The sequence below is a fragment of the Kogia breviceps genome, chromosome 11 (genome assembly GCF_026419965.1).
Source record: "Kogia breviceps isolate mKogBre1 chromosome 11, mKogBre1 haplotype 1, whole genome shotgun sequence".
Lineage (NCBI taxonomy): Eukaryota > Metazoa > Chordata > Mammalia > Artiodactyla > Physeteridae > Kogia > Kogia breviceps.
In genome coordinates this window covers 65,863,571-65,877,322 of record NC_081320.1, presented here as the reverse complement: position 1 = coordinate 65,877,322, position 13,752 = coordinate 65,863,571, and the positions used below count along the sequence as shown (strand labels likewise).

At 42.9% G+C, this 13,752-nt stretch overlaps 1 protein-coding gene and 1 pseudogene across 5 annotated transcripts in view; one reads left to right on the top strand and one right to left on the bottom strand.

Moving 5' to 3' along the window:
* PRKCE (protein kinase C epsilon) overlaps nt 1-13,752 on the top strand; it is a 513,985-nt gene that overhangs the window by 345,224 nt on the left and 155,009 nt on the right. For all 5 annotated transcript variants that reach the window (XM_059079910.2, XM_059079912.2, XM_059079911.2 and 2 more), the window contains 3 exons: nt 5,597-5,739; nt 8,142-8,238; nt 11,073-11,272. In XM_059079910.2, coding sequence (XP_058935893.1) covers nt 5,597-5,739; nt 8,142-8,238; nt 11,073-11,272 — 440 coding nt within the window. The remainder of the gene's footprint in view (nt 1-5,596; nt 5,740-8,141; nt 8,239-11,072; nt 11,273-13,752) is intronic.
* Nucleotides 2,482-3,225, bottom strand: LOC131765914 (pleckstrin homology domain-containing family F member 2-like; annotated as a pseudogene).

The window sequence follows — 13,752 nt, the reverse complement described above, 5'->3', positions numbered from 1 at the left end:
TTTTTTCTTATTTTAGTGGTTGCCCTAGAGTTTGCAATATACATTTACAACTAATCCAAGTCCACTTTCAAATAACACTCTAATACTTCATGGGTAGTGCAAGTACCTTATAATAACAAAATACTCCTAGTTCCTCTGTCCCACTCCTTATATTGTTGTAGTCATTCATTTCACTTATACATAAGCATATATTTTCTATACATATATATAAGCATAGTAATTGAAAGCATTGTTGCTATTATTATTTTGAAAAATTGTTTTTTCTGTTAGATCAAGTAAGAATTTAAAAACTAAAAGTTTTTATTTTAGCATCACTTATTCCTTCTCTGATGCTCTTCCTTTCTTTATGTAGATCTGAGTTTTTGACTGATATCATTTTCCTTCTTTCTGAAGAACTTTTTTTTTAAGTTGTAAAATATTTTTTTATTGTAAAAACAGAGTCAATAGAGGTTGACAACATAAATGTTATCTCAGAACATTTCCCCTTGGTTCCTGAATTTGCTAGGTTCCTATGTACAGCAAGTCTCCATTAGCACTTCTCAGATATCATGGTCCTTTTTGGATATGTTTATTGATTATATGTAAATATTGTTTAGAAACAGAAGTACATATGATATTAAAACAAACAAAAAAACCTGTTGTGCCTTTCTCTCACATTTCCTACAGGGAGATCTATATATCTCAGGTGCTTTCACAATTTAAAAGTAAAGTTAGTGCCTTAACCAAACCAAGGAATCCTCCATCACAAGTTATTAAATCAAACCTCTCATGACATTTGCAATATATCCAGATTTAAAGATTTTAAAACAAAAGAATTTAGAATTTAAAACAAACTTCAGACTGATTTTTCATATTTGAAAGATTACAGTTATTTGCAGCATACAAATGGAGAGAGTAGTGCAAAATGCATCAAGTTTTATATGATAAATATACTTTCATCCTTAATGGCTGCTTCAGAAGCAAAGAGTGAAAAATTACGTCTTCTTAAAAGCAATCTAGGGGCTTCCCTGGTGGCACAGTGGTTGAGAATCCGCCTGCCGATGCAGGGGACACGGGTTCGTGCCCCAGTCCGGGAGGAAGATCCCACATGCTGCAGAGCGGCTGGGTCCGTGAGCCATGGCCGTGGAGCCTGTGCTCCACAACGGGAGAGGCCACAACAGTGAGAGGCCTGCGTACCACAAAAACAAACAAACAAACAAAAAAACAATCTAGACTGACTCAATAAAGTTCACAATTTAGAAAGATCAATTGCTACTCTATTTCCATAGATTGCAAAATGATTTCAGAAACAGATTAAGCATACAGTTGTTTTACAAAAATAGAAATATTGTTTGGGCCTTTACAAAACTTTATAAAATATAACACTATATTTGTAAATTCAAGATAGTTTCACACTGAAATAGAAAATACTTCCACAAATATGAAGTCTAGTCAAACTTAACTGGTCTCTTCTAACCATTCTCATACATTATTTCTTCCAAATCTTCAACCTAAGTAGATCTGTACTCTAGCATGAGATTTTTTAAAAGAGATTGGTTAATTTCAAGAAGTTGTATAAGATTTTTCATTCTAGAAACAATGTTAAAGCAGATGAATTTACACCTAAAAATATGTCTCACTAAAAGCAGAAATAATGCAGTGACAATCTGTATTTGATAAATTTCAAACGCGATTCCTCAGAATGACAATTATAACTTGGTACCTACAAAAAGTAAAAATATACAGTAATCACACTATTTTATGGAAAAATATTTATTCATATGGAATAAAGAACCTCTAAATTTCGTTATTTGTAGCTGTCAAATGAGAAGTATTTTCTAATTACACCCATTTATAACATTCATTTTACACCTCAAAGAGCACCAGAGTATTTTTAAAACAAACTAAAACGTGAGAAGGTAGGGGCTTATTACACTCAAGGGTGCAATTATGATAAGGCACCACCTGGTATGTGAAAAAGCCAAACACAGTATTTCCAAAGCATGTATTGCTGTTACTCGTGTCTTAACCTTTAGATAGGATGGTTAAAAAAAAAAAGCTAATAACATTATTAGCTAACCACATCATACTCCTTTTCCATCATTCTTTGCTTTTAGTTTTTCCATATTGCAGAACATATAATAAACAACAGTATAGTACATGATATGTTAAACAAACATCTCTTCCCAAGCATTCAAGAAAATAGTGTAGAATTAAAACAAGAATAAGAAACCAAAAAATTTTCTGATATATTCGCCATAGTCTATCCCTGTAGAAGAATAGGGAGCTGGGGGAGGTGAGGAGAGAGTGACAGCAGCAGTTGGGGCTGGGGGGTGGTAACAGGACCTGTTTTCTATAGAATATATTGAGGCACATAGGTTAAAAGTTTCTCAGGCAAATTCATTGCTAGAGCAAAACGGACAGAAAGCTCAGGATTTTACATTCCCCCCAGAGCTGATTTCTCAGATAGTCACATCTGATTAAATATTTCAAAATGTTCCCTTAGTCACTGCTATCATCATCGTCATCATCAGATACATCATTTAAAGGAAACTTCAGTGACTGACTATAAGAGTCCGATCTAGTAGGCTGGCACCTGGCCATGTCCCCAGTAGAAAACGGGTCATAGCAGAAGTCACAAATCCTCACAGGCTTAGAGGACTGGCTGGGAAGAAATCTCTTTTCAGAGCAGGGCCCACAGACAACAAAACCACATTTGCGGCAGTGGTGACGACGATTAACAGGTGTGAATTTTGCTCTCTGACAACACATACATGCAGCTGCCTCAGAGTCAGGAACCCAGACAGCAGCATGTTCATGACTGGGTGTCTTCCCACTTTTGGAGAGCAAATCAGTAACACATTAATCTATGTGATTCATCCATTCTGATTTCTCAGTGGCAGTGGAAGAGTAAACTGCAAGTGATTTAGTTGGTGTCTTAATCAGCCATCCATTCCTCAAGTCTCCCTCATCTGTGAGAGCATCAATTGTGACAGTTTCCAGGGGAATAATATGTTATTTGTTATATTTTTTCTTCTGGATGGCAATATTGCCATATACAAGAATATCATTAAATAAGAAAAACTGCCTTGCTTTAGGCTTTTTTCTGCACAACTTAGTCAATACTCCTTCTCCAATAAGAACCCGTCCAGGTATAGTTAAGGGTTGGCCAGCTGCTCCAGAACAGTTTTCTACTATATTTTTACATCTAGTATTTGCTTCACTGTTTGCCAAGCGATCCACCATCTTTTGCTAATAGCCTCCAAACTCGGGAACTCCACACTCCAGAGGCCCTCCTTTCCACCTGCTGCCTCTCCCCTTCTTCCTGAAGAACTTCTTTTAACATTTCTTGCAAGGCAGGTCTATTGGCAACAAATTCCCTCAATTTTTATTTGTCTGAGAAAGTCTTTATATCTCCTTCACTTTTGAACGATAATTTCACAGGCTACAGAATTCTGCTTTTTTTTTTTCCCTCTCAGTACTTGAAATATTTCACTCTACTCTCTTCTTGCTTATGTGGTTTCTGAGAAGAAGTCAGATGTAATTCTTATCTTTGCTTCTCTGTAGATAAGGTGTTATTTCCTTCTGGTTTCTTTCAGGATTATTTTTCTTTATCTTTGATTTTATGCAGCTTGTATATGATATGCCTAGGTGTAGTTTGTTATTGGTTTTGATTTTTGTCATTTATCCTGCTTGGTGTTCTCTAAGCTTACTGGATCTGTGGTTTGGCGTCTGACTTTAATTTGAGGGCACTCTCAGTCATTTTTGCTTCAAATATTTCTTTTGTTCATTTCTCCCTTTTTTCTCCTTCTAATATTCCCATACACATATGTTACACCTTTTGTAATCATTCCACATTTATTACATATTCTGTTCCTATTTTTTTTTCAGTATGTTTCCCTTTCTTTTCTGTTTTGGAAGTTTCTATTGACATATCCTCAGGCTCAGAGATTCTTTTCTCAGTTATGTCCATTCTACTAATGGGCCCATCAGTGACCTTCTTCGATTCTGTTACAGTGTTTTTGAGTTCCAGCATTAACTTCTGAGTCTTTCTTAGAATTTCCATCTCTCTACTTGCCCATCTGTTCTTACATGCTGTCTACTTTATTGATTAGAGCCCATAACATATCAATCATAGTTGTTTTAAATTCCTGGTCTGGTTATTCTAACATCCCTGCCATGTCTCAGTCTGGTTCTGCTGCTTGCCCTGTCTCTTCAAACTGTTTTCTGCCTTTTAGTATGCCTTGTAATTTTTTTTTTTTTTTTTTGATAGTCAGACATGATGTGTTGGGTAACAGGAACTGTAATAAAAGGCCTTTAGTAACATGGTGCTAAGGTGTTGGGGGAGGGGAAGCATTCTGTAGTCCCATGATTAGATCCCAGTCTTTCTGTGAGCCTGTGCCTCTGAACTATGAGCCTTACACATGTTTCTCAGGGTCCCCCCCCCCCGCCCTCCACCTTATGTGGGACAGGATAGCTAGCATGGGCTGGAGTTGGGTATTTCCCTTCCCCCAGATTGCTTAGGATCTGATAAAACTACAATAGTTTAGTCTCTGGCAAAATAGCTTCTCCTGAGAGTAGGCCTTGTTAAGAACCGGGTGCTCTGGTATATTTCAAAATCCTTTCCCTCTCCCCCTGTCATAAGCAGGAGGGAATTTTTCTCCAGTATTCACAGTGAGAAACCTGGTCAGACAATTAGAGGTAAAGCTCCCAAAGTGCGGGGACCCCTATGCTGTGGTCAGCCTAGAGTCTTTGACTCTCAGACTTGTGCACTCTGGGACCCCAGCAGTTTGCCAATTTCAGTGCCAGCTTCCCTACCCTGCACTGGTTTCCGCAGGGTTGCTGCTTGGGAGTTTCTGCTCACTAAGTTGTGATTCATATAGTTAGTTACCTGTCTGTCTCTCCCTCAGGGCAGTGGTTTGCCCTGTGACCTTACTTCTCTGATAAATCTTAAGAAGAGTTGTTGATTTTCCAGTTTGTTCAGCTTTTTACTCATTAGGGCAGAGCAACAGCTTCCAAGCTCCTCATGTGCTGGACTGGAAACCCAAACAGTTTACATCTGCGCCTTTGATGTCCTACACCAAGGACAATGAAGTGATGTGGACAAAACAAAGACATTCAAGCATGGCCTTTGTTCCTTTGAACCCAGATTTTGGATTTGAAAGGGGCCTTGGAGGTCACCTCATTCAGTCTCCCTGTTTTCAGATGAGCATCTTGGTAGGCTGTACTGTGGGCATTCCTCTCTCGGGAATATTCCCACATTTCAGCAGAGTAAGAGAGTGAACTGTGTACACGGGACCCATTTGGGTTCAGCATCCAAATGAACTTTCTTCAGAGAAACCAATTAAGTTCTATGGTCAGCGTTCTGCGCCCTGAAAGGAAATTTCACTGTGTTTTTTATTTATCCATAAACTGGTTATCTCCGTATGGTGGTTTGATGGGTGATTTTAGTTCTGTGTGAGGGGATGATGGATGATCTTTCATTTTTCTTTTCTTGTCTTTCTCCATTTTCCAAATTCTAACAAATGAACATGTGTTCTTTTTACAACCAGCACAAAATAAGGTAATGTTTTAGGCTGTGACCATTTGGAAGCCTCTCCTCTGTGCTTCCTTACAGTCTGCAAGATGAACGTTCACCGGCGCTGCGAGACCAACGTGGCTCCCAACTGTGGCGTGGACGCCAGGGGCATTGCCAAAGTGCTGGCTGACCTGGGCGTCACTCCAGACAAAATCACCAACAGTGGCCAGAGGAGGAAAAAGGTAACTGGCTCTTTGGTGGTGTTTCTGGAGCTCTTTGTGAGCCAGCATCTCTGTGTTGGCTTCCCGAGAGTCACTTGGAGTAAAGTTCTGAGACTGCTGGGTTTGAGACACTGGACTTGAAGCAGCATGTGCTTCAAGAAAAAAGAAAAAAGAAAAGGTCAGGCAGGTACCATGAAAGTCTCCTTCGGTTCCAGAGGTGGGGAAGAGCTAAGCAAGTCTCAAGTGTGGTGTTTCTTAGGGGAACGTCAGCTTCAAGATGAGGACTCTGGAATTCCCTCCAGAAAAGACTCAACTCTAGACAGGGAAATAGACTTATCTGCCTCCAGGACTGGCATGAAAGCAATGTCAGTGCTCAGACTTTGCCTCTGGTATCACTTTAATGAGGATAAATGGATGGAGAGCTGGAACCACATTCTTTTCTAGGAAGCAGGCCAAGAAGATTTGTGACAGTGCTGGCACCCGGCTGCCCGAGGAATATTGTTATGTCCCGCGACATGAAACATCTGGGCCTGTCTTTGGAGACCAAAGCCCTGTCTCTATCCGGGTGACATTCTGAATGTCAGTAGGAAGAGATCCATTTGCTAAAATGTTATTTTGGTAAGTCAGGGCCCGCAGGTGTAAATAGAGCTAAAGGTATCCATAGCATTTTGTTTGAAGGCCCTTCTTAGCCTTGGCTCCTAGCCTAGAAAATGTAAGAATTCTCTGAAGGACTAAGTTATGATAAAATTGGAACCATGTTAACTGGGCAAGAAATCCCGGTGGAGGTGGGTGGCCCTTGTTGCCCAGTATCAGGCATATTTTTTTACTAGGAAACGAGCCTGACTCTGGGCGCCTCTATGACTTAACTCCTAACGTTGTCCCTGAATTTTCGCTTGAAATACCTTCTGAAGGGCATTTTAGAAGCTGCCCATGCCTTTTCCCTGCTGCCTCTCAGAGGAGGAGGCTTTTCCCTTGAATGGGAAGTTTTGGGTTGTTTCCATCTTCTTAAACTTCTTCTTCCTTACCTTTCCAATAAACAAAGCAGTTTTTTAAGGATTGGAGAAAAAAACCATTCTCTTCTCTGGTTAACTGTGAGATTTTGTGCTTCTGGTGGCTCTTCTCAGCTCTGTCAGTTCCACTGGTGGAAACAGGACTTCAGTTATTGACCCAAGTCATTGGAGTTGCAAGCAGGATGTCAGCACCCAGAAAGCTGGGGCCCCACCGAGGAGGCAGGTTAGACAAACACCCTGTGACGGCAGTGTTGAACACACACATTTATGAGCTCTACAGAGAGCCCCGTTCAGGAGACGTGATTTCGTTTCTTGCTAGAAGTAAACTGAGACAGACTCCTTATGGTCATGAAACACTTCAGAGGAAACTCAGTACCTGCCCCCTCCCCTGTATTTACATGGGCCATAATGGCAGTAGCCAGGCATTGTCTATCTGTCCTGGATTTGGGGGATCCTGGAGGTAAGAAGCCAGCATGGAGAAATTTAGGAAGGAACAAAGTCAAAAACTAAAGGATTCAGTCCTGATGTTTCTATTGCTTTGATGCTTCTAATGCAAAAGCTGGAAAAAGTCACGTGAACCAAATAGTAGCTCAAGTTAGTACAAGAGGATGGGAGACAAGTGCCCTTGGCCAGAAGCTTAAAGGGCTGCTTTGCAGGAGCATCAGTCTCGCTAGAGCTTTGGTTCCCTTAACATTGCCCCTTGCAAGTAGTCCATCATCCAGAAAGAACGTGTGTGCACAGCAGGTAGATCAAGAGTAAAAGGGAGCAGAAGGGCTTGCAATCTTTGAGTCTAAACCTCTGACTTAAATGGGAATTTAAAATGGATATGCCAGCATCTATGCCAGGAAGTAGACTTCACTGGGGGTGTCCTGCTGAAATTTGCCAATTGCCGACAAATACCAATATGCCTGAAGATGTTTACTGAGCTTCTGTTATGTGTATCACTCTCTGCAATCACCAGGGGCAATACAAATACTAGATAGGGTCTTACTTTCAAAGAACCTACAGTCAACCTGAGTAGAGAGCCCCAAACTAAATAAAGCTGAACAAGGTAATGAATAAAAGGCAAGCAGCTGTTAGAGACAAGTGTCAAGTTGCTCTGGATGAGGTAACTTGCGTTTCTTGGGTAGGCAAAGGAGGTTTCATGGAAGGGGTAAGGTTGGGCTTTGCTTGGAAAGGTCAGCTGTATTTGGATAGAATAAAAATCAAGCAAACTGACATCTCTTGTTTTCTTCCCTTTAATTGGCAAATGAAACCTTGAGTCTCTGCCTTCAAATTGTCAATTCAGCAACTGCTACTGTGCTCCAGGGGCTCCTAGGGCCCCTGGCATCGTTTCTTGATGCTTTTGACTCGGGGAAACTCCCCACGCTCCCTTCTGATCCCTCTCTCCCCTCGTTCTCTCCCTCTCTCTAGCTCATTGCTGGTGCTGAGTCCCCACAGCCTGCTTCTGGAAGCTCACCATCTGAGGAAGATCGATCCAAGTCGGCCCCCACCTCCCCTTGTGACCAAGGTGAGACTCTCAGATTTGCATCTTTATCTCTAAGCTCTGTCCTTGGAAGGACGAGGGAGCCTGAGGCCTCTTCATCCACGAATGGCCTTGTGAGCAGAAACAGCCAGCAGCCCCGGAGGGTCTCCAGATGACCTTTCCCAGCTGACTCCTTAGCTGTGTTTTCCCTCTACAAGGCTTTCTTGAGGATGAGGCACTAAATGGCTGTGCCAGCCTGAAATCCCCCGCAGGCAGGGTGAGAGCGAGCGAGCGAGCTGAGGTGCTGCGGTTCTTTCTTTGCTTTTGCCTCTCCCTGGTTCCACATTCAGGAGAGGGAGAAGCCCTTCTCTTACCCTGCTGCCCAGCGTCTGCTCCCAGGCCCGTCAGCATGCTCAGTTGAGTCTGACTTCCTTCCTCCCTGACTCTCATCATGGTACCCGAAACCTGAGAACAGGGCAGGAGTCGGGGGTGGGGGGGTGGGGGGGGAATGGGTGGGGGAGGGCATCTACCACGTGGGTGGGTGGGGATAGGAAGGTGAAGCTGGCGAAGAGCCTTCGAGAAGCAGCGGGGAGGAAGCCAGCTCTAGGACTGACTCCCCTCTAGAGCTCAGCTCAGGACGTTTCCTTCCCTGTCAGAATGTGCTGAAAGTCATCAAAGGTTTCTGAATTCTACAGGCATCCAAGGATGCTGAGGCTGAGGAGGGACTTACACGTTTAAGACCTTCCCCTCTGGTGACCAGAACCAGATCTCACTGGGAAGGGATTTTTGCATCGGCAGAACATTCACAATCATTAATGAATCATAACAGTAGTACCTTGATGTTCGGTAGTCCCTTTTCTTTCATCTTCCTTATTCTAATTTTATGCTCACGCCAACGCTCTTGTCCATGCTCCCTTACTGTCCCCAGGTTGCAGGGTGGGAAGTGGAAGGCAGAGAATTGAAAAGGTTTGTCCAAAGGTCAGGAACTAAGTCAGTGGTAAGGGTGAGACTGCGCCCCTCCTGGCATAGGGACGCCATTCTCAGAATCCATGCCATCGAACCTTCCCTGGGGGTCATCACTGTGACCCAGCCCTTCTTACCTAGGAGTAAATAAAATAGCTGCAAGGGGGTGTGCCAGTCCTGAGGCCACAAAATAATTGGTCTGAGTCCCTCTTCATGCTGCTCTGGTTTACTTCCTGCATCTTTATACTCTGCTTCATTTCAAAAGAGGTTTGACCTGTCTGTTAGTAAGCTGACGGTACTCTGGGGCCTCCAAGCAAGCAGGTACTATCCCGGCCCAGTGTGGGTATTTTCATGTTTCCCTTTTTTAATGCTGAGAGCTCCTTTGAGAGCTTCAAGGAGACAGGGTTATATGGTAAAGAGACCCCAGGTAAGGGATGAGGTGCCCGGGTTTCTAGGCCTGGTCCCTGCCCAGAGTGCTGTCCAGCCTTGGCAGGACACAGTGCCCCTCAGGACCTCTCTTCGGCCCCAGTCAGTGCAAGTACGGCATTCCCCAGCGGTGTTGTGGGCACAAAGGGACGTGAAAACCCTCCTAGCAATTGCAGGGCAGAAATAAGGCACTATTCCTCTTCCCTCTGTTGTAAGAGCACATAGAAAGACATTTTCTTCAAGTTTCGATATCCCCAAGCATCCAAGTTCTGTCTTCCAAAATCCATTTATTAACTTGCCTTGGAAGTTATGCTGAGAAGCTCTGTGCTGAGACCAAAAGTTATACTTAGTTAAGAGTAAGAGATAGAAAACTGCAGAATTGGCGTGGACATGTCTGTAGACCCGGGAGCTGTCTTCACCCCTCCCCTCTACCCTGACCCGACACATCTCAGAGGAGTCAAACTCCAGATCTAAGGAAGATCTCCAAGTTCCTGGAGTGAGCTCTCATGGGCCTCAGTCCTTCTGAAAAGGAGCCCAAGTTGTCTTTATGTCAAGCAGCATGTGGTCACTAATGCACGATTCTGATTCCCAAGGGTCAGTAGTTTGTGTTCCCTTCCTGTGATCCCAGTTATTCACGAGCATCTTTTAAAAATGGGTTATGCCTAAGATGCCCACTTCTACACAGAGGAGTGTACGTCTTGGTGAATATATAGCTAACAATAAAGCTTCCTCCAATAGAAAAGGTCAAAGGATCATCCAGCCTTATCATCCCCAGGTAATTCAGGTCACATACTCTGGAGGGGCACAAGGCTGTGTCATAGTTGTGAAATTGTACTGAGGAATTCCTGTCCCGTCCAAGATAAATTTGCAGCATGTCACTCTTGGGAAGCAATTCTTTTGGTAATGATAAGCCCATTGCTCATTTTGTTAAATAACCTTGTGTAAGATGGGTATTTAGAGTAAACCCAGCAACAAGGCCAAATAAAGTCCCTTAGAAGGTAAAGGCTTCTTAGTCCCAGCTATTGAAATAATTACCTCACCGATAATTACTGTAACAATGGTTCTCCATTAGTCATTGTTCTAATTTTCAAAGGAAACTTGAAGGGTACCTGTTGCCTTTGGGACTCTGTGGGGTTCCAGAGAAGGCCAGGATTCCTGCATTACACCTAGAATAATGGAATAAATAGGCATCTGGCTGAAGGGGGCTTTCGGAGAGGTGGCCTGGTCCCAGAGAAAAAGGAAGATCTGAAGGAATTGGTTGGCGGGGACGGCCTCCTCTTTGCATGCCTAGGCCTTGCTGTATGTTAGGTGCCAAGGAAAGTGTGCAGAGCCAATGAAGGCACGTAAAGGGATGCCCCACTGGGTCTGCTGCTATGAAGAACTAGAAAGAGGGTTGAGAGCTCATGGGGGTACATTCTGAGTATTAAATCCTAATGGGAAGGGCTCGTGAGGTGTGCGCTAATGCAATATCTTGTCACCGTTGGCCCTAGAAATTAAAGAACTTGAAAACAACATCCGGAAGGCTTTGTCATTTGACAACCGAGGGGAGGAGCACAGGGCAGCATCATCCACCGACGGCCAGCTGGCGAGCCCGGGCGAGAATGGTGAAGTCCGGCAAGGCCAGGCCAAGCGCTTGGGCCTGGATGAGTTCAACTTCATCAAGGTGTTGGGCAAAGGCAGCTTCGGCAAGGTCTGTGACACGCAGGGGCAGGGCTGCTGGTTTGATCCAAGATTAAGTGATGAACATTTCAGCCTCGCCTGACTATGTTTTCCTTCCTTGTTGAGTGCAGATGGCCTGAGGCCAAGCAGACAGGAGCCAGGGTTCTGCTGCTCACTCGCTGTGGGACTTGAGTGTAGTCATTCCACCTCTCTGGGATTTAGTTTTTCTCGTTTGTCAAATGGGAACAGGAATCAAGTGAGAGAGTGGGGGAGAAAGCACTTGGAACGGTTTAAATTGCATTACATGTGCTTGGCATCCCATTATCGATAATAGTAATGATAGCTTTCTTCCTTTCCTGTCTGAAATTCTGGTTTTAATTCATCATGAAGACTTTGGAAATGAACTTTAGAATCTCTGCCCTCAGTGAACTTGGGGCTCAAAGGAAATCTTAGCATGTATTACTCTGGAAATATAATGTTATTCCCATGACTTTTCTGCCACTGACTGAAAGTCTTGTCTGTCCTCTGCACCTGGCAAGAGATTGAGCACAACTGCCTCGTGTCTTGGATGAAGGGCCACTGCCCTCGGTTCCAGTCTCCCTCTTCTGCTCACCCCGAGCCCGACACAGCGATGTGGGGCGTGGGTGCAGAGTGTGTGCCCGCTAAAGTATTTGCAGTGATCAGCCAGCATTCTGAAGGTGGGGTGAGATGGAAAAATAATCCCTGTTTATTTTAGAAAGAACATGGAAGGGCAGAGAGCCTAGGAAGCTGGTTAACACTTCAGTTCAGGCCCCTGATTATTCCTGCTCTTCCCAAAGCCATGCCTGGGGGTCGATGGGAGTCATCTTTCTAGGACTTCCCAGAGCAGAGCGCCGGTGCTCTGGGGCCCAGGTGCCTGGCTCTGGGAGCTCCCAGGGGTCCCATGCCCTCACGGGTCCTGGACTTTTGCAGGCTGAGCTGCAGACCTGCTCCAATTCTCTCCAAAGGGAGTGGCTCTCTGGAACCCCCAGGCTATGAGACCTGGTTCTTAACCCATCTCACCTGCCCCATCTCATCCTGAGGTCGCAGTGGCAGGAAAGGAACTGGCATTGGCTTAAATGGCAAAAGCTGAAGCAGTCACGTTCTTTGGAGACTGGTTAAATAAGAAACAGACTCCAGTCCTCTGAGGAGGCATAACTCTGGGATGTGAGCAGGACCTGGTTTAATTTTGAGCAAGAGTCAAGGGGAAAGAAGCGGGCTCAGAGTTTCCAGGTTTCCATAGGGTATAAGCAGGATGGGAACTTTGATGACTCCGGAGCATTTAGGTTGCTTCTTCAGAGAAATTGCAGCCAAAGTTTGAGCCAGTTTTAAAGAGTTTGTATTATATGTGGGCGACAAAGGTCTTCGGGGTAACATCCTGAACACCCTCGTGAAGTCTCTGAGTTACTGTTCTTTAGCTCTACTAGAATACTGTACTTAGGAGTTATTTAATGGGAGAAAGTCTTGTCATATTTATAGGGAAATGAGTGCAAAAATATCAAATGATAGGAAAACTTTAAGAAAATAGAATTGTTAATTTGCTCTCTAGAGAAGGAATCGCATTCCCAGCTTTAAAGCTATAGAGGAAACCATAAAGGTAAACAAGGACAGATTCGACTACATAAGATAGGGGACCCTGTTCAATAGAAAAAGGTGACAGAAAATCATAAAACAGTCTTAGAAAAACATTTGCAAAATGTAAAGTGGTAGTAACTTTATATACCAAGCTCATACAGATGTGCAAGAAAATAGATAACTAGATGGAGGAAATTGACAAATAATTTGCACAAAAAATAAATATAATTAGAAAACAAATATTTTTAGTTTCATTACAAGTTAAAACAACATTGAGGTAACATTTCACACCCATGACATGAGCAAAAATGTTTTTTAAGTGAAAGCACCCACTGTTGGTAAATTTGCGTGAAACTAAAGTACTTCTACATTGCTAGTGGCAGATTATATTGTACATCCTCTTTGAAAGTCAGTTAGGAAATGTGCAAAATATTTAACTCCATAATCCACTTCGAAGGCTTTCCATCTTAAAACTGTGATATAAAAGAAAGAAAAAATTATATGTATAAAAACACTTGATGCAGTTTATTTATATAATACTTACTAATTAGGTGTAGCTCAAGTGTCTAATATGAGGTAAATGGTTAAAATGTTACTGATATACTTGAATTGAGTATCAGCAACCATGATATGGTGGAGACCATGTAGAGAAATGCTTATGAAATAATGTTCAGTTAAAAAAAATCTATTTGCTGTACTCTAACTGCAAGTATGACAAATTATATGAACATACGAGTAATTATTTAATAGATGTGCATTGAACTTTTCTTTGCCTGGACACTGTTAGAGATTAAAAATAAATAAATTGTAGCTGTATTAGGATAGGTAGTCTTTACATTTTAAATACTACTATGCTATTTAGAATTAAAGGAAGAAAAGGAGTTAGTTTTTAAAGCATTTGATGTTGACTTGGGTTTC